Here is a 20,825-nt window from a genome sequence, read left to right on the forward strand (position 1 = left end):
GCTGGTCGTATTTTGATAGGGATTTCATTGAATTTATAGATTGTTTTGGGTAGTATAGATTTTTTTTAAAATTTTGTTTATTTTTTTAATTTTTAATTTTTTATTAACATATTGAAAGATCCCCCGGGGCTCCAAGCACCCCGGAATGGACCCCTTCTCAGGAGGAGACCCCCGGACCCAAAAACCAAGCCGAGTCCACTGATCAGATGCAAACAGCACGAGGTTTATTGAGTTGACACAGGTACCTGCGGGCGATCAAGTCTTAGGAAGACTCGCACGCCAGCCCTTTGTTCAGGGCCTTTTTATGGGGTTCGGGGAAGCGAGCGCATACGTACAGAAGCAGAAACATAGTTACAAGGTTCTTATTGGCTGGTTTGAATGTAAGGCATACTCGGTGTTTGTAGATTGGCTTTGAAGGACCCCGGCGCACGAAGAGAAAGGTGGGGAGGGGGAGTGAGGAGGGGGAGTTGGACCTTATTACTCAGCAGAGAAACATCCTGCCTACGTGACTAGGCCCACGTACCTAGGCGACCCCCCTTGCCTACATGACTATGCACATAAGGTACCCTGTTTAAACAGGAGACCAGTATCACCCCCTAAAAGCCAAGCGGTTACAGAAAGGCAAGAGAGCGGTTAAACAATTAACTGGGGGAAGGGTCTAACAGGGGAAGGGCGAAGCCAAACGATTACAGAAAAGCCAAGAAGCAGTTAGTTAATCAATGGCTGGGGGGGGTGTCTATATGCGGAGTCTTTCAATGAGAGTAAATATCCCTGTCTTATTCCTGACCATGGAGGAAAATCTCTCTGTTTTTCCCCATTGAGGATAACATTAGCTGTGGGCCTTTGGTATATGTGAGCCTCAATATTTGTATCAGGAATTGCAGTCAGGTCCTTGTTTATCCAAAGCCAATTTTTTTAAAACCAGCCTCACATATGACAAGGTTGGAATCAGAGATGATGCTATCCAGGTACAGCAGTGAGGCATATAAAGTTTATATATTTTAGTAGTATGGGGAATGTTTAGGAGAGGTGGAGAAACCAAAGCTATGGATGATGGGAAAGGGGTGATGGGAAAAAAGGGAGAATGAAGTGCTGAACTTGGAAAAAGTGAAGAGCATGAGTTCCTTAAATTTTTGTGTGTTGTGCTTAGCTTTTCTGATTTTCTTTTTACATTTTCTCAGACTTGGTATTTGATTTGGTTTGTTTCTAGAGCAATAAGCCCATTATGATCATGGAATTCTGGGTTGGCTGGTTTGACACATGGGGAAGTGAACATTCAGTTGCTAATGCTGAGGGTAAGTGTTTTTCAGTGTTTGACCCCAAGTAGAGGTGGTTCTGAGTCATGGATCATTCATACATTTCTTTGCTAATGAATTAGCTCATTCAGCCCAAACTATTCATTCAACACTTAGGTGTACAAGGACTTGGTTACGCTTGAGGGTGAACTGGTGAATAAAAATGACCTGGTCCCTTCCCCCAGGGAGCTTGTTATTTAGTAGCGTTGCCAGATAATTAAGAAGTAAATCAGGGGTTCCACATCTGACAAGAGCTTTGAAGCAAACAGGTGTAGTGATAGAAAAGAGAGGGACAAGCCTGCAGAGGTAAGGCAAGGTGGTCATGGAAGGGGTCTTGGAAAGGCAACATCTCTGAAGAAGGGGATGCATTTGCTAAAAGTCTTAATAATCTCTGGTAAACCGCAGGCCATTGCTGTGTTGATGTCAACTAAGTGGTAGTCATTGTCAGGAAATAACATGCAATGATGGTTGAAAGCATGGGTCCTGCAGCCAAAGAGATCAAGATTTCAGCCTCAGCACTGCTAGTCGGCGTGACTAGCTGCATGATCCAAGGCAGCTTTCCTTGTCTGCTAAACCTCAGTGTCCTCACTGAAAATGGGAATTATCATGTACCCTACCTCATAGGGTTGTTGTGGGGGTTAAGTGCAACAACTCGGAACAGTGCCTGGCTGATGTTGACTTAGTAAAAATATTTTGCTGCTAAAGATATTTTGCTGTCGATGTTATGAAAATAAGCTCATTTATACCAGAAGTAACGTAAACCAATGAAAAATGCCAGGTAACTGAGGAAAGCCTGCTTGGCCTGAAACAAAAGAAGACCCACCCCAACAAACAAGTTTTCTGATTGCTTTCATGTCAGGCACTATGGTGTGTTTCTTACCTGATTCTTTCATCAGTACTATGAGATAGTAGAAATTAGGACTTTCATTTAAAAGATAAAGAAACAGAGGCTCTAAGAGAAATATAAGTTGTCCAAGTTAATACAAGTAGTAAAGAGCACAGCCAGAATTGAATCCCATATCTGACTAACTTTTAACCAATTCCCTATGATGGCCAGTGGAAGGTTGATCATATCTCTTAAAGTCATGATGAAAAAATAAGAGTTTGTGCGGCTAAAGATTGGGAACAGCTACTTGTGGACTACTGCAGTGGTTTTATGTTACTCTAGAAGGGAGTAATGAGATTATACTAATTATTTGTATAATTTCAGAAAATTTAATGAACATTAGATATTTAAGTGACATTAAGTTTTTTGGCTACTATTTAATAGATATAAGATTGAGCTAAATTATGTCTATACTCTGAGGAAAACAATTTTTAAAAAGGCTCTTGGTATTGATAAGACTTGGTTTCCTGGAATAGTTTTGGCCAGTTCCACCTATTTTCTCCTTAGAATCTTAGTGGAGATTGAAACACAAAACAACTAAGTTGATCTGGGGTGGGGTTGAGAATAAGATTTCACCAGACTGCTGCCTTAATTTTTAATTTTCCCTGTGTTCTTGTTTTCCTCCTCTACAGATGTTAAGGAAACTGTGTCCAAATTTATCACATCTGAGATCTCCTTCAATGTATATATGTTCCATGGTGGAACCAACTTTGGTTTCATGAATGGGGCCACATATGTTGGGATACACAAAGCTGTTGTCACTAGCTATGGCAAGTGCTTGCTGGTATGGTCACCTCCCAGCATAAGTGGTACTGGAGTTTTACAGAGAAGGTTCCAAAAGCATCTTCTGAGCATCATTGAATTCTTGACTTATAATCTATGTTGAGCATTCAGGATATTCCTGTTTATTTTCCTTTCTTCTGTGATGTTCATAATGCCCCCTGCAGATTGTCATTGCAGTAGATGGGGTGCCTCAGACCTAGAGCCCTGCTTCACTCATCATATATATTATCCCTTGACTTGAACCTTCTAAGACACACAGAATACAAATGGTGATTGCTGGTACTGACAGACACACCTGGGCAATCCAGATTGAGGGAAGAAAAGGGTATCCATTAGAAAACAGAAGGATGAGTCCAATGTCTTTGCAGTCTCAGATCCCCAGAAAGGGTTGTGGGGAATATTCCCAGAGTGACATAACACGCCCTCGCCCCTGCCCACACACACACATCCCAGCCTGGGATGGACTGGTCCAGGCCATGGGGAAGATGTATCTTCTCTCTCCCTCTGGTAGCCCTGGCCCATCTCATGCCAGCAGTGCTGAAAGAGGGTCTGTTGTGGAAGATTGCCTGGCCAGTGACTCTGATGTCTTGCAGACTATGATGCTGTCCTGACAGAGGCTGGGGATTACACAGAAAAATATTTCAAGCTTCAAGGACTCCTTAGCTCTGTCTTAGGTACTCAGCAATCACTTTTAATTTGAGGGATGGCTTTCCTCATGAAGCCCCATGGGCAAAAGTTTGGAGCCTTAAGGGCAAGGACAACCTTAAGTTCAAATCCTGATTTTCCCGCTTAAAAGATGAGGGGCTTTTCATGAGTGTTTCAAGACCCCGATGCCTGTTTCCTCACTAAAATATGAAAAAGTGATATCCATCTCCTATAATGACTGTGAAGATTAAATAATTTACTAGATAATAATAATTTGTAGATTTCTTGGTATGATGGCATGGTACCCTTACACACGATAGCAAAAATAAATACAGTTAATAATCTTCTATGTCCTAGAAAGTGAGCACTGGCATTGCCAGAAGGTGCAAGGTAGATTTCTTGCTCCCTGAGAGCCCTCTGTCCCTATGACCAACATTACCTTATAGAGGTCTATAGCTATCAGTTACCATGCACATAAAACTCGCTCCAATTTCGTTATTTCCAGTTTCTCATCACTCTTGGAGAAGTATACACATATGCTAGGATAGGACCCATTTCTCCTGTTGGCCCTGGGATATGAGAGTTCATGGGTAGGGATGGGGAAATTGGAGAAAGCAGTAGTTATTTCAGGCCCTTCTTGCCCCATGGCTTATTTTCATTTCAGCAATGCCTCTTCCACCTTTGCCCAAGCTCACCCCCAAGGCTGAGTATCCTTCTGTGAAACCATCCCTTTACTTGCCACTGTGGGATGTTCTACAGTACTTACATGAGGTGAGTACTACCTGGCCGTGGAATGGGGGGTTGGCTACTGGGGACCTGTGGGAGAGAGCTTTAGGCCACAGAGTAGAGATTCTTTCAAGGACTTTATGGGAAGGGTGAAAATAAATCTTTTAGATTTTGTCCAAACTTAGAACTATGGGGTAAGAACCATCAAATTTTTCTCTGGGTAGACTGTAAAGGGGTTTGAACTTGAAGAATGAGTGGGGGTGGGGGAAAGCAGGATATTAGAGGATCCTGTTTCCCAGCTCAGAGGAACCATTTGCTAGATATTCTTAGGTGGGACTGCATGATCCATATAGGAAACATTGAGAGCCAGGAACCCGTAAAACTGAGTTTCTGACTCTTCTTCACCACCCAATAGGCCAAATCACTGAACTTTTATGTGTCCATTCTCTCCCTTTAAAATTAGACTACCTGTCTTATTTTGAAGAAAAGGTGAAAATTGCTTGAAAAATATTAACTCGTGAATTCATATTAGTTTTACTTCTGCTATCGCTGTTTTAGATAAATGCAGTTATTGGCACATAATGTAGATGCTACCTAAATGTTTGCTTTAGTGCATAATTCTTATTCGACTTCAGTTATGTTAAACAGTTTATTCACTTCAAAAATTCTCATGATTACAGCAATTGTTCCCTCTATGATGCTCCTACTATCCCCTGAGTTTCCTGGTCAGTGGAGATGATGAAAATCATCAAATAGCATGGGTTTAATATTTCTTACCCAAAGAACTGTTGGGGACCATTAGGATGTACAACAAAAAATGACAAGGGCCTAAGGAAGAAGGATCCTAACTTTTCATCACCCTGGCCCCTGTTTCTGCTATATCTCTCTCTTAGCCAGTTATATCTCATACACCAGTCAACATGGAGAACCTCCCTATAAACAGTGGGAATGGCCAGTCCTATGGATTCGTGCTTTATGAAACTTCCATTTGCTCTGGAGGTTCTCTCCATGCTAATGTTCATGATACAGCACAGGTAGGTATCAACAGACTGTAAATGGAGGTAAGCAGAACCGGACTCTGTTATTGGGGTGGGTAGTCACTGGTCAGCTTTACTATTAGATGGTATTTTCAAGCATCTATTATTCGTGAGGCATTGGGAATATAGAGTCAAGCCAAAGAGATTTGTTTTTGGCTTTGTCACAACTTAAGCCTGTGAAGTCCTCCTGTTCAGCTTCTAGCCATCTGTGATCACCAATGCTAGTCTTTTCCTTCAAAATGACCTGCTTCCTAAACCAGAGCCTCTCTTCTTTCTTCAGGTGGGCCAGTAAGTCTGATGCTGGCTCTTCTTTTGCAGGTGTTTTTGAATGAGATAAATATAGGACTTCTGGATGATCATACTAAGACGTTGATTATTCCTAAAATCAGGGTATGTGATTCAAGAGTCTTGGTGTTGCCCTAGACATCTGACTCAAAAGCAAGCATAGCCTGGTCCTGAGATAGAATACCACCTTTCTCTGCCACTGCCCTTTGGTATTGCTTCTCACTTAGGGTTCCATCAACAAGTGCTTAGGGCTATAAGCATAACTGCATCTCCCAGGTCTAGGTGTATCAGTGTTGTTACATACATGCAAAGGCTTAAATGGAACTTCCCCGTTAGGCCCTGAGTCAGTCATTAGCTGCTGGTTGGGTCTCTGATCAAAAGCACACAGCTGAGCCTCTCTGCCTTTCTTAAGGCAGATCAGCAGATGAAAGGGAAGATTGAGTTTGGAACAGGAACCCAAAGGGTCCTCATGAGAGAGAAGGACTGCTGTGCTCTGAAGACCCCTTTTCTCCCATTTGCTTGTCTTTCTATTTGGGACTCAGAGAAAAGAATGCATCGGAGAGTAAAAACTCTGCGAGGACATGTAGTCTCTGTAAAATGGTCTATCCCAAGCAGGAATGCCAACTTCCTTCTTATTTTTTCTTTTTCTTTTTAGGAATGTCAACTTCTAAGGATCCTGGTAGAAAATCGAGGACGAGTCAATTTTTCGTGGAAAATTCAAGATCAGCGGAAAGGTGGGAAACAGGCTGTAATCTCTCTTTGTAGTTACTTGGATTCTCAGATTGGAACGATGTTGCTGTTGGGAGGAGAAAATGAGTCCCTTGATCAGTGGGATGACTAGGTCCCTGGACCAAAGGCTCCCTCTCCATTGTCCTGCCTTCTCCAGTTCTCCTGGGTGAAAAGCAGAACAGTTGGATAGGGCCCTGGCCTATTATAGAGCCTGGACCCAGTCTGCCATTGGGAATTTCAGAGAAAGTACTGATACTAAGTGGGAAACTTTCTTTGTAATATGGAGCCATGTAACAGGAAACTTTTGGTAATAGCAGGTTAGACAAATCTTTGCTCTCCTGGCTGATTCTTTGTCATAGGCATATACAGTCTGAATTTCTTTATCCCAGACACTGGAGAATGTCCAATCCCTGTATTTTTTCTTACTCTCACCTACAGGACTAACTGAATCAGTTACCATCAATAAGTTTCCCCTGAATGGTTTTGCTATCTATTCTCTGGAAATGACAATGAACTTCTTTGAAAGGTATGTTCCTCCTTATGCCTAAACCTTTGGAGGGATCAAGGGGCTTATAGACGTCAAACTCTTTGCAGATGAAGAGCTAAAATCCAGACAACTGATTTACCCAGGATTATAGAGTGCTTTAGGGTCAGGACTAGAACCCTAGAACAAGTCTCCCGACTCTTGATTTTAATGCTTCTAGTCTAACACATCTCCTCGTCCCTGGGTGGGGAAATCTAGGGTCAGTGTTTGCACTAGAGTGCAGAAGGGTCTTTTCTCTTCTTCAAGGCTCTGCTCTTCCTCCAGACTCCGCTCTGCCACCTGGAGGCCTGTCCCAAAGAACTATTTCGGCCCTGCCTTCTACCTTGGTACCTTGAAGGTTGACTCTTCACCCAAGGACACCTTCCTGAGTCTACTGGTAGGTGAGCTGCCCTCATCTGTTCTGGTGTCCCAACCACCTCTTCTTGTCAAAAGAGTTTTAAAACAAAGCTGTAGTGTTCCTGGTGGGAATGCCTCCCCATTTTCCTTGTTTTTCTGTTCTTCACTTCTAACAAGATTTCCAACATTTCTCAAACTTCCTAATTATCATTATTTTAAAAATAATAAATCAAAACACAACAGAAAACCTGAAATAATAAGATGGAGAGAGCAAAGGATGGAATTTCTCCTTTCAACCCACCTTCCATTCCAATTACTTTCTACTTTTCAGAACTAAACACTACCTGTGTCACTGGACCAAAGTGGGCTGCTCCTCAGTGAGTTATAGACAGACTACACCAAATGGAGTTGTATCACAAGTCATTTGTTTATGCAAATAAGGAGATTGTGGGGAATAATTTCCAAAGTCCTATCTCCCTGAAGATGGGAAAGCAGACTCTTATTAGGGCTTGGGATGAATATTCAGAAGGGGATTTTAATACCATGAGGCTGAGGTCACGTCTGGCACTTTCTGGTTCATCTGCACAGGTGTGGCCCTCAAATGTTTCTTTTTCTATTCTAGCAGTCTGTTAGTTTCTTTCTAAAAGGTAAAATTGACAGCTCAGCAGAAGCCTCTAGGAATTAGTTCCTAAAAGATAACATTGACAGGCAGAAGCTTCTACTAGAAATTTCCTGAATTCAGGGGTTAGGCTGACAGTTTGTGGTTAGGCTAACAGTTTGTAGAATTTCATATATAACTTAGCCTAAACATATACACAATTACTTTTTACATTAATGGGTTCAATCCCTAAGTTATATTCTGCAACTTGCTTTTTAAAAATACTATACCTCCTATAGCTTTTTATGTATAAATGCACATAATAAATGCACAGTTCAATAAATTATCACAAAGTGAACACCATGTACTTCTTTTGAGATAAAAAAGTAAAATATTGTCAGCACCCTTCCCAATCACTATCTCTCCTTGTCCCTTAAAATGAACCATTATCTAGGGGTGTCTGGGTGTCTTAGTTGTTAAGCAGCTGGCTTCATCTCAGAACATGATCCTGGTGTCCTGGGATTGAGCCCCGTGTTGGGCTTCCTGCTTGGAGGGGAGTTTACTTCTCCCTCTCCAGCTGCCCCCTATTTCTCCCTCTCCAGCCTCCCCACCCCTGCTTGTTTCCTTTCTCACTGTCTTTTTCTGTCAAATAAATAAATAAAATCTTTTAAAAAAAACATACTAGGGGCACATGGGTGGCTCAGTGGGTTAAAGCCTCTGCCTTCAGCTCACGTCATGATCCCAGGTTCCTGGGATCGAGTCCCACATCAGGCTTTCTGCTCTGTGGGGAGCCTGTTTCCCCGGCTCTCTCTCTGCCTGCTTCTCTGCCTACTTGTGATCTGTCAAATAAGTAAATAAAATCTTAAAAAAAAAAAACAGATTAAAAAAAGGTGAACCATTATCTTGATTTCTAACACTCCAATTCAGTGCTTTCCCTTGTACTTTGTGTAAATTGAATTGCATAGCATGCCTTCTTTATTTGTGTGCCTGGTTTTTTGCTAAGATTCAGCATTAAGTGATGTTGTGGTGACTTATTCATTTTCAGTATTGTATGGGGTTCCATTTCATAAAATACCATACTTTATTTAACCATCCTACTGTTGATAGACATTTGTATTATTTCCAGTGTTTGGCTATTATAAATATTAAGACTTCTTTTGCGTTAATGTTTGCTATTGAGACATCTTTGTCATGTCTTGGTACCAAGTTTTAAGACCACCATAAATGATTTGGGAAGTAGAGTCTCTGTAAGCCTGGTATTACTTCTTACATGTTTGGTAGATTTTACTAGTGGAAGCAATTAGGGCCAACATTTTCTTTGTGGGGAAGTTTGTAAGCATGGATTAAATTCCGTCAAGATTGAAGTACTAGTCAGATTTTGCTTCTTTAAAAGTGAGTTTTCATAAAATTTATTTTTCTGGGAATTTTTCCATTTCCTCTGAATTTTCAATGTATTATGTTTAAATTGATTTTTAATATCTTGACCATCTGTAGTAACGTCTCTTTTTGTCTTGGTAAATTTCATCAGAATATTACCAAATTATTAATCTTTCAAAGAATCAATGGTTGGCTGTGACTTTTACCATATTGTATAGTTCTTTTCTGTTTCATTTCTGCTGTTTTCTTTATTATTATTATTATTTTGTTCTTTTGTGAAATCCCGCATTATCTTTGCAAAATTTTTATAGATCTGAAATTATTTTAAAATAAAAATATATTAAACATTTTAGTGTGTTTCAAATATGTATTATTTTAATTGTTAAACTTTTTAAAAAAAGATTTTATTTATTTATTTGAGAGAGAGATAAAGCACGAGTGGGGTGGAGGGGCAGAGGAGATAAAGAAGCAGACTCTACTGATCTGGGAGCCCGACACAGGGCTCAAACCCAGGACCCCGAGATCATGACCTGAGCCAAAGGCAGATGCTAACTGACTGAGCCACCCAGATGCCCCACAACTTTCAAATACTAATTATTTCCCTTATCACCTAGTCCTATTATTTTGCATTTTAAAGTTTTTAATTCAGGTATAATTAATATCCAGTGTTACATTAGTTTCTGGTGTACAATATAGTGATTCAGCAATTGTATTCATTTCTTGGTGCTGATCAAGAAAAGACTACTCATAATCTCCTTTATCTATTTCATCCATTCCTCCACCCATCTCCCCTCTGGCAATCACTGGTTTGTTCTCTGTATGTAAGGGTCTGTTTATTCACTTGTCTCTTTTTTCATTTGTTTCTTAAATTCCACATATGAGTGAAATCATATGGTATTTGTCTTTCTCTGTCTGACTTATTTCACATAGCATTATACCCTCCAGGTCCATCCATATTGTTGCAAATGGCAAGATTTTGTTCTTTTTATTTGTGGCTGAGTAATATTCTATTGTCTACACATACACACACACACACACATATTTATCCATTCATCTTTCTATGGACACTTGGATTCTTCCATATTTGCTAATGTAAATAATACCATAATAAACATAGAGGTACATATATCTTTTTGAATTAATGTTTTTGTTTTCTTTAGTTAAATACCCAATACAGAATTATTGGATCATATGGTGATCCTATTTTAAATTTTTTGAGGAACCTCCGTACTGTTTTCCACAGTGCCTATGCCAGTTTGTGTTCCCACCAACAAGGCATAAGGGTTCCATTTTCTCCACATTCTTGCTAACACTTGCTATATCTTATTTATTCATTTACTTATTTGATACTAGCCATTCTGAAGGTATAAAGTGTTTTGTTCATTCTACTTTTTATCTTAGGAGTTATCTTCTTTCTTTTTATAATTTCTTGAGATGGGTGCTTAGATAACTGACTTTTAGTCTTTATTCTTTTAGGCAATTTTTCATTTAAGTATGAATTCAGTTGTATCCCATAAGCTTAACATTTATTGAGGTGAAATTTACATTAACATAAAATTAATCATTTTAAAGTGAACAATCCAGAGGCATTTGGAACATTTACAATGAATGCAACTCTTCTTCTATCTAGTTCCAAACAGTTTTATAACTCTAACAGGAGAGCTTGTACTCATTAAGCACTTTCTTCCCCTCCCCTTAACCCCTGACAAACAATAATTTTCTCCCTGTGTCTATGGAATTGCCTATTCTGGATATATACTCCATAAGTTTTTATATGTTTTATTTTCATCACCACTCAATTCAAATATATTTTAACTTTCCTCATGATTTTTGCTTTGGCCTCTGCGTTATTTAGAAGTGTACATGTTTCTTGGGCACCTGGGTGGCTCAGTGGGTTAAGGCTCTGTCATCGGCTCAGGTCAGATCTCAGGGTCCTGGGATCAAGCCCTGCATCGGGCTCTCTGCTCAGCAAGGAGCCTGCTTCCCCCTCTTTCTCTGCCTGCCTCTCTGCCTACTTGTGATATCTCTTTTCATCAAATAAATAAACAAAATCTTTTAAAAAAGATGTGTACATGTTTCTTAATTTCCAAATATTTGGATACTTTATAGTAGTTTTTTAATTATCAATTTCTTGTTTAACTGTACCGTGGTCTGAGAATTTTAAAATACAATACTTGTTTAGTCCAATATAGGGTCAAAGTTATAAAGATTATTGTGTATATTTGAAAGAATAGGTATATTCTGCATGTATTAGATCAATGTTCTATATATGTCAATTAGTTCAACTTTGTTAATTACCTTATTTTAAATGTTTTATGTCTTTATTGATTCTTGTTTTCTTTATCTATTAGCTATTGAAACATTGTTTGAAAAATTTCCATTATGGTTATGAATTTTATTTCACCTGTTATTTCATCAGTTTTGCTTAGATATTCTGAATCTATCCTTTTAGCTTTTATATATATCATTATCACTTAGATTAAAAATTTTATTATTGAGAGATGTTACTTTTTATCTCTAGTTGTGCTTCTTGCCTAAATGTCAAATTTTTCTGATACTAGGGGTGCCTGGGTGGTTCAGTCATTAAGCAGCTGTCTTCAGCTCAGGTCATGATCCCAGTGTCCTGTGATAGAGCCCTTCATCAGGCTCCTTGCTCAGCAGGAGGCCTGCTTCTTCCTCTTCTACTCCCCCTGCTTGTGTTCCCTTTCTCGCTGTCAAATAAAAAAAAAATCTTTGAAAAATTTTTTCTGATATTAATGAAGCTATAGTAACTTCTTTTACTTAAGGTTTATCTATTTTATCTTTTTCTGTTATTCTTTTATTTTTATAATTCCTTTATATTTTAGATGGTTTTCTTATGAATATCATATAACTGCTTTATTTAATGTCTAGCAATCTTTCTTTTTACCTGGAGCATTCCAGAGCCTCCAATTTTATAGGTTAGAACCAGTTTGTTATATCTCCTTTTGTCTCTTCCTGTCTTGTATGTTTCTCACTCTTCTTTCCTCTAAGCTTAATTTTGGAAACTTTCTTTCCTATTATTCAGTTTACTGAGTCTATATTTAGCTATATTCTCTATTTAGCTGTATCAAATCTGTTATTCGAAATATCTGTTAAATTCTTGTTTCTAATTATTACATTTTTTAATTTTAGAATTTTCATTCTATAACTTTAGACTTTTTTTAATAGTTTCCACTTCTCTGTCAAAATTCTAGCTTTTATCTTTCATCCCTATGAGCAAACTAATTTAATAAGCATAATTCTTTTATTTATTTATTTTTTAAAAAAAGATTTTATTTATTTATTTGACAGATAGAGATCACAAGTAAGCAGATACGTAGGCAGAGAGAGGGGAGGAAGCAGGCTCCCCTGCTGAGCAGAGAGCCCGATGTGGGGCTCCATCCCAGAACCCTGAGATCATGACCTGAGCCAAAGGCAGAAGCTTAACCCACTGAGCCACCCAGGTGCCTCAGCATAATTCTTTTAAAGCCTGGTACTTATAAATCCATTATCTGCATCACCTGTGCATCTGTTTTTATTGCCTATTGTTCTGTGTGGTATTTTTTATTATATTGTCTTCCCCAACCCCATCTGCTTGATTTTTTTGAGTTCCAGAAATTACATATGAAAACTGCTAGAAATAACTTAAAGCCTAAGATGCTATCAGGAATTTACATCCACCTCTGGAGTTGATTAAGTGCATTAGTAAACACCTTAGTACAATTATGAGGACAGAAATGATTTGAATCAAGGCTTTCATACAATGGCCAGACTATTTCTAGTTCACTCTTCTCCTTGGGTTTAGGCAGGTGCTCAGGATCACAACTCAGAGTGTAAATTATTTAATAAGGTTCCTTGGTATCTAGTTTTTGTTCCCTAAACTTGTGAGGCTATAGAAGTTTCTGCTAAGCTTCTCAGTCACCTCTTCCTGAATAAGCAGATGCTGCTATTGGAAAAACTGTCTCAATGTCTTCTTGTCTCTCAGTTTTCTTTGCCGAGATCTTGGTCCTATCACTCATCATGGTATTGTGAGCAGGTTTTTAAAAATGTATAACTTTTATAACTTCTTAGCTTTAGCATTCATCTTTATTATCTAATACTTATCTCTGGAAACAGAACAACTCCTTTAAAAAAAAAAACAAACCATACCATTATATATCATGGGTCAGGAACAACAGTAGCATTAGCATTAAAGGTTTGATTCATGTTTTTCTCTTTCACCCCTAAATCAGCTACATCTTAGTAGAGTTTCTCGAACATACCATTCTAAACTCACTGCCACTTCCATCGCCACAAAGCATTGAGTCTTGCTCTCACTCCCAAAGTGCCTTAGGTTTTACCTTGCCAGTGTGAATCTGTTCCTATGTCTCAAGACTCCATTCCTTCCAGACCTGGAATTCTGGATTTGCATTCATCAATGGACGTAACCTTGGGCGATATTCAATTATTGGACCTCAGAAAACACTTTACCTTCCTGGTGTTTGGCTTCATCCAGAAGACAATGAGGTGAGTCACCCCTACCCCTGCTTTTATGTTTCATGAATGTTGAGATCTGCCTTCATCCCCAGAATACAGTTCAGTGTCTTTCTCATTCTGTACTGAATAGGCTTACCCTTTCTTACTGTTAGCCTTTCTTTTCTCCCTAGATCATCCTGTTTGAGAAAAGGAAGAGTGGGTCATACATCCAAACTACAAATGAACCCATCCTGTAAGACTGTATTATAATACATTTCTAGGATTGTTAGAATTCACCTACAAGCATTTAAGTAGGAAGATTTATGTCGAGAATATCAGTATTGCCTACAATAGCAAAAATGTAAAAATAAGCTAAAAAATAAAGAAGGAAATTGTTATGAATATTATAGTATATCCATGTGATGCCTATTTTTAGGCTTCAAAAAGTCTTCAAAATCTTTAATGACTGATTTACCTAGTTAAATGCCTAATCCTTAGCATATTCTTATTCTCTAATCAAATGTGCCTTTAGGAAGATATGAATAAAATAATACCAGATTTTATTTCTGACTCATTTGGAAGGAAGAAAAGAGTCTCTGGCTTAAGAGAGAGTAAGGATTAGTGTTCTCTCTATGCCAAAGAAAGTACTGTATATGCTGAATGGCAAATTTCTGGTGTGTGTATGTGAGAGAGAGAGTGTGTGTGTGTGTGTATGTGTGTTGTAGGAAGCGGGGGAATACAAGGTGCCATGCACAACGTCTTCAGGCATTTTCCTACAGCCTGTGTGTCTCCAAGGTGACCTTGTGGGTCATATCCAGTCAGAGAAGATATAACAATTTGGTTGCTTGATTCTGACAGGTATGACAGCAAAGCCTGCCATGGAGCATTCTGTGTCGTCTTATTTCTCAGCTATCTGGGTATAGGCAAGTTTCTTACTGATAGTGGACAAATATTAGTCAAATGGATTTCATCAAATGACACCTTTGGCAATGAATCACATTTTTATAATCAAATTATAGCACTTGACCTAAATTTGAACCATTGCACTACAACAAAATCTTATTACCTAGGCACCTAGATACGGTGCCTAGGAGCTTCAACAAATTTAGCAAATAATCTGGTGTCAAAAGGGAAGAAGGAACCTTCCCGGCTGGGATGAGAACTAAGGAGTCAGATGATCTTTTCTCCCACTAGTCTGAATGTCTGGCTCACTGAAAGAGAATTTCATCATGCATCCACAAAATTTCTACATAAAACTTTATTCTCTGAGGCTATAGACTCAAACCCATAAAATCTAAGGATAATCTATAGACCAAGGGAAAAAAACAAATAATAACCCTGAAAATCATATGTATGTATTATATTTCAGGTAATATATATGTTATTTTTAATCTTAGCAACCATGCAGGTTTTCCACTTTGTAGATGGAGAAACCAAGGTTTAAGAGATGTTTGAATACATGTATCTCTGATTTATACCTCTTCTTCTATTATACCTCAACTCCATACCTATGTCATTTTTTATGAATGCAGATATGAATGCAACAATACTATCCAGAAGATATAATGTTTTCAGTGTGCTTAGAGAAGAGGGCTCACAGCTTAAAACTCTTTACCTAGCAACACGGTCCTTCAAGAAAAACAAAGCAAAAGAAAACAAAATACAGACCTTACAGACAAACAAGGGCCAAAAGATTTTATATCATCAAAAGATCCATGTGCTAAAGGGAACTCTGAGGCAGCCTTTCTTAACTGGGGTTCCATAAGATAACACCTTACAGGAAATATTTTCAGTGATTAGTTCCTTATTGTAATTTATAGAAGCATACCAGGAAAGCTAATTCATTACAGACCATGGATGCTTAGGGCATTACACCTTAAGTCTCTCAGTAAACCTCAGTGGAGAAAACATATCTTTTTTTTTTTTTTTTTTAAGATTTTATTTATTTATTTGTCAGAGACAGAGGGAGAGAGAGTGAGCGAGCACAGGCAGGCAAAGAGGCAGGCAGAGGCAGAGGGAGAAGCAGGCTCCCTGCCGAGCAAGGAGCCCGATGTGGGACTCGATCCCAGGACCCCGGGATCATGACCTGAGCTGAAGGCAGCTGCTTAATCAACTGAGCCACCCAGGCGTCCCGAGAAAACATATCTTAAAGAACATATGTCAACAGAAAGAAAATGACCCCAGTGGTAAGGTCTGAGATTCAAGAAAAAATGTGAAACAAAGGAAGGATGTTGACAAATATGCAAATACAGGTCAACAAACATTAATTCAATAAAAAATATATTAATGTCTAATTTGAGGGCAAAATCTGTATAAAATTCTAAGACTAGGAGAAAATATCTATGGTGGAAGAGCTGTGATTAGCAAAAACAAGGGAGATCTAAGCTTTTCGTAATGCTAAGATATTAACTTTGAATTTGTTGAATATGTATGTTAAATTTAGCTTAACTGTTTAATACTTCTAACTTTCAAAAAAAAAAAACAAAAAAACAAAAAAACAACCTGAAGGGGGCAAATAGAATGAGGAAAAAAAAGGCAACTAAAAAACTTAACCAATAAAAGGTAAAAAGGAGTAGACAATAATGTAAAAAATAAGTACAAGTAGAAAACAAATATTAAGATAGTAGAAATAAATACAAATATATTAGCAACCATAGTAAATTTTGTAAATGTAGTAAACCCTCCAAAGGTAAAAGTTGTCAGACACACAAAAAAGAAATATATAAGTTTTACAAGAAATACACCTTTAACATAGTATACAACATGATAGAAAAGTTAAGATTAAAAAATCATACCACACAGGATGCCAGGGTGGCACAGTCAGTTAAGCATCTGCCTTCGGCTCAGGTCATGATCCCAGGATCTTGGGATCTAGTGTCCTCAGGTTCTCTGCTCAGAGGGAGTCTGCTTCTCCCTCTACCTGCCCAACCCCTCTGCTTCTGCACGCTCTGTCTTAACTTGCTCTTGCTCTTGTTCACTCTCTGGCAAGTAAATAATAAAATCTTTTTTAAAAATACCATGCATGAATTAGCAGAAAGAAAAATTAAAATTATCCCATGAACAACTCTTCAAAAAGAATAAAATACCAAGAATAAATTTAACTAAGGAAGTTAAATACCTATACTTTGAAAATTCTGAGATATTGATGAAAGAAATGGAAGACAACACAAATAAATGGACAAATATACCATGCTCATGAATTGGAAGAACTAATATTATCAAATGTCCATAGTACCCAAAGCAATATACAAATTCAATGTAATCCCTATCAAATACCAATAGCATTTTTCACAGAACTAGAACAAAGAATCCTAAAATTTGTATGGAACCACAAAAGACCCCAACTAGCTGAAAGAAGAACAAAGAGGTATTACAATTCAAGATTTCAAAGCTGTAGTAATCCAGTATGGAACTGTCACAAAAATATACACATAGATCAACAGAACAAAATAGCCCAGAAATGAACTCACACCTCTATGGTCAATTAGTTTACAACTAAGGTAACAAGAATAAAACAGTCTCTTTAATAAATGGTGTTGGAAAAACTGGACAACTACATGGAAAATATTGAAACTGGACCACTTTCTTACACCACATACCAAAGTAAACTTGAAATGGATTAACTACCTAAATGTCAGACCTGAAATCATGAAACACCAAAAAGAAAACATAGATTGTAAACTCTTGAAAATCAGCCTTAGCATTATTTTTCTAGATGTCTCCCCAGGTGGGGGAAATAAAAGAAAACATAAACAACTGGGACTATACCAAATTAAAAACTTTTGCACAACAGAGGAAACCACCAAAAAATGAAAAGGCAACCTACTGAATGGGAAAAGGTATTTGCAAATGATACAGCCGATAAGGAGTTAATTTCCAAAATATAAAAAGGACTCATACAACTTAACACCAAAAAACCAAATAATCTGATTTAAAATAAAACCATGAATAGACGTTTTTCCGAAGAAGACAGACAGATGGCTAACAGACACATGAAAAGATGCTCAGTGTCACTAATCATAAGGGAAATGCAAATCAAAACCACAATGAGATATCACTTTACATCAGTGAGATTGGCTAGTATAAAAAAAGCAAGATAACAAATGTCAGTGGGGATGTGGAGAAAAATGAACCTTTATGCATTATTGGTGGGAAGGTAAATTTCTTGCAGCCACTATGGAAATCAGTATGGAAATTCTTAAAAAATGTAAAATACAGGGGCTCCTGGGTGGCTCAGTGGGTTAAAGCCTCTGCCTTCGGCTCAGGTCATGATCCGAGGGTCCTGGGATCGAGCGCCGCATCAGGCTCTCTGCTCGGCCGGGAGCCTGCTTCTCCCTCTCTCTCTGCCTGCCTCTCTGCCTACTTGTGATCTCTGTCTGTGAAATAAATAAATAAAATCTTTAAAAAATGGAAAATAGAAATATCATATGATCCAGTAGTTTCACTACTTGGTACTTACATGAAGGATCAAAAATACTAATTCAAAAAAAGTACACCTTTGTGCTTATTGTAGCATTACTTAAAATAGCCAAGATATAGAAGCAGTCCAAATATCCATGGATAGATGAATTGATAAAGAAGTTCTGGTATATATATTTCATACATACACACACACATCCATATACATACATATATATATATATATATATATATATACATAGGCATACACATACACACAAGGGAATATTACTCAGCCATGAAAAGATTGAAATCTTGCCATTCATGACAACATGGATAGGCCTAGAGGGTGTTATGCTAAGTGAAATAAGTCAGAGAGAAAGACAAACACCATATGCTTTCACTTATATGTGGAATCTAAAAAACAAATGCACAAACAGAAATAGACTCATAAATACAAAGAACAAACTGGTGGTTGCTAGAGGGGAGGTGGAGTGAGGGTATGGGGTGAAATAGGTAAAGGGGATTAAGAGTTTTAAACTTCCAGTTACAAAATAAATCATAGGGATGAAAAACACAGCATAGGGAATATAGTCAATAATCTTGTAGTAACTTTGTATAGTGACGGATGGTAACTACACTTCTTACAGTGAGCATTTTGTAATGTATATAATTGTTGAATTACTGTGTTGTCTACCTGAAACTAATATAAAATGTGTCAACTATACCTCAATTAAAAATATAAATATACATATACCATGCAAATTCATATTAAAAAATCTGGAGTAACCATATTAATATCAGGCAAGTAGACTGAATGATAATAGTCATTACTAGATATAGAGAATTACTGATAATGGTAAAAGATTGAACTCATGAAAAGATATAATTCTAGAGTTGTAAATTCTAGAGTTCCTAAACATTTAGCCTCAATATATAAAGCAAATATTTCTAGTTCCATACATAGAAAAAGGACAAATAGAAGTACTTTATATTTGAGAGAAGTTTTTGAAATTGAGATATGGTTCATATATGAGAAAACCCATCCTTTTATTTTTTTTAATATTTTATTTATTTAACAGACAGAGATCACAAGTAGGCAGAGAAGCAGGCAGAGAGGTAGGAGGAAGCAGGCTCCCTGCTGAGCGGAGAGCCCGATGTGGGGCTCGATCCCAGGACCCTGAAATCATGACCTGAGCCGAAGGCAGAGGCTTTAACCCACTGAGCCACCCAGGCGCCCCCCCATCCTTTTAAATTTTACAGTTCAGTAGTTTTTACTGTCATATATTCATAAGGTTGTTTTAACCATTGTCTAAATCCAGAACATTTTTATCACTCTGGAAAGAAATCCTGTACCCATTAACAGTCACTCCCCTCTGCCCCTCCCCAGCTCCTAGCAACATTAATCTACTTTCCATCTCCATGTATTCACCTATTCTGAACATTCCATGTACATGGAATCATACAATATGTGGCCCTTTGTGACTGGCTTCTTTCACTTGGCATAATGTTTGTAAGATTCATTTATGAAGCATATATCAGTACTTCATTCCTTTTTAAGGACAAATTAAATTCTGTTATACGGATACAACATTTTGTTTATCCATTCATCAATGAGTGGATATTTGAGTTCTTTCTGCTTTTTGGCTATTGTGAATAATGCTGCTATGAACATTCACACTCAAGTTTATGTGCGAACATATCTTTTCAGTTCTCCTGGGTAAATACCTAGGAGTGGAATTGCTGGGACACGTGTTTAATTTTTTGAGGCAACACCAGATTGTTTTCCTAAGTGGCTATACCACTTCACAATCCCACCAACCATGAACGAGGGTTCTAATTTCTCCACATCTCCTCACTACACTTGCTTTAATCTTTTTTTTTTTTAACCAGTATAGCCATCCTAGTGGGTGTGAAATGCTGCCTTATTGTAGCATTGATTTGCATTCCCCCAAACATATATCCTTTTAAATACTGAATATAAAAATCTAACAATGGAGTCATGTAACTGTACTTCAAGATAACAAAAAATAATCTCAAACTTCATCTGCATTTCAGCTTTCATTTTCACAGAGTACTAGTATTCCTCAGCAAGTGTCATGTTACAATAACTTTTCATCTCAAAGCATATCAATGTGCTGCTTTTTCAGCAGGTTCAAGAAAATAAATCATTTGTTGTTTGTATGGCCTTCTATGTTGCTATTATTTTCTGTAAAGTTAGACTTTGGCTTTGTATGCTTTCTTTTGCTAAAGCTTAAGTTTTTTCTTTATTTCTTTTTATTTCTTTATTTTTTTTCTTAACTTTAATTTTCTTTGCTAAAGCTTAATTTTTTAAAAAAAAAACATGTATTAGCTGCTATTCAATCTTTCTAAACATCTTGCATAAAGTAAAGGGACAAGAGAGTTTCAAAATATCTTGTATGTTATGAAATTTGTTTCTGGTTGAATAATGCTTACTTTATACCACGCTGAAATTACTTTCTAAATAAGGAGCTGAAGGTCATAAATGATATTTGTAATTCCTTTAACCATGTATGTCCTCTGCTAATGACAAATACATAGCATCTGTATTTCCTAATTTTTCATTTTATAAATATTTCTTAGTTTGCTGTGCTAAACTAAGATATCATTGTAACAAAGTAAAGGAGAAGCATAGTTAAACTCATCACTAATTTATTATGATGTCAAACTTTAAGAAAATTTCTCTTTGTTCCTATATATCCAGATACCT

General features: G+C 37.5%; 1 protein-coding gene across 1 annotated transcript in view; it reads left to right on the forward strand.

Annotated features, from left to right (window-relative positions):
- The window catches only part of LOC122912455 (beta-galactosidase-1-like protein 3), a 64,505-nt gene that overhangs the window by 43,033 nt on the left and 647 nt on the right, over nucleotides 1-20,825 (forward strand). The window contains exons 10-20 of the mRNA XM_044258242.1: nucleotides 1,211-1,295; nucleotides 2,814-2,951; nucleotides 3,558-3,638; nucleotides 4,274-4,380; nucleotides 5,229-5,369; nucleotides 5,691-5,762; nucleotides 6,313-6,391; nucleotides 6,825-6,912; nucleotides 7,195-7,306; nucleotides 13,631-13,747; nucleotides 13,888-13,949. Of these exons, the coding sequence (XP_044114177.1) occupies nucleotides 1,211-1,295; nucleotides 2,814-2,951; nucleotides 3,558-3,638; nucleotides 4,274-4,380; nucleotides 5,229-5,369; nucleotides 5,691-5,762; nucleotides 6,313-6,391; nucleotides 6,825-6,912; nucleotides 7,195-7,306; nucleotides 13,631-13,747; nucleotides 13,888-13,949 (1,082 nt within the window). The remainder of the gene's footprint in view (nucleotides 1-1,210; nucleotides 1,296-2,813; nucleotides 2,952-3,557; nucleotides 3,639-4,273; nucleotides 4,381-5,228; nucleotides 5,370-5,690; nucleotides 5,763-6,312; nucleotides 6,392-6,824; nucleotides 6,913-7,194; nucleotides 7,307-13,630; nucleotides 13,748-13,887; nucleotides 13,950-20,825) is intronic.

This window comes from Neovison vison, chromosome 7 (genome assembly GCF_020171115.1).
Source record: "Neovison vison isolate M4711 chromosome 7, ASM_NN_V1, whole genome shotgun sequence".
NCBI lineage: Eukaryota > Metazoa > Chordata > Mammalia > Carnivora > Mustelidae > Neogale > Neogale vison.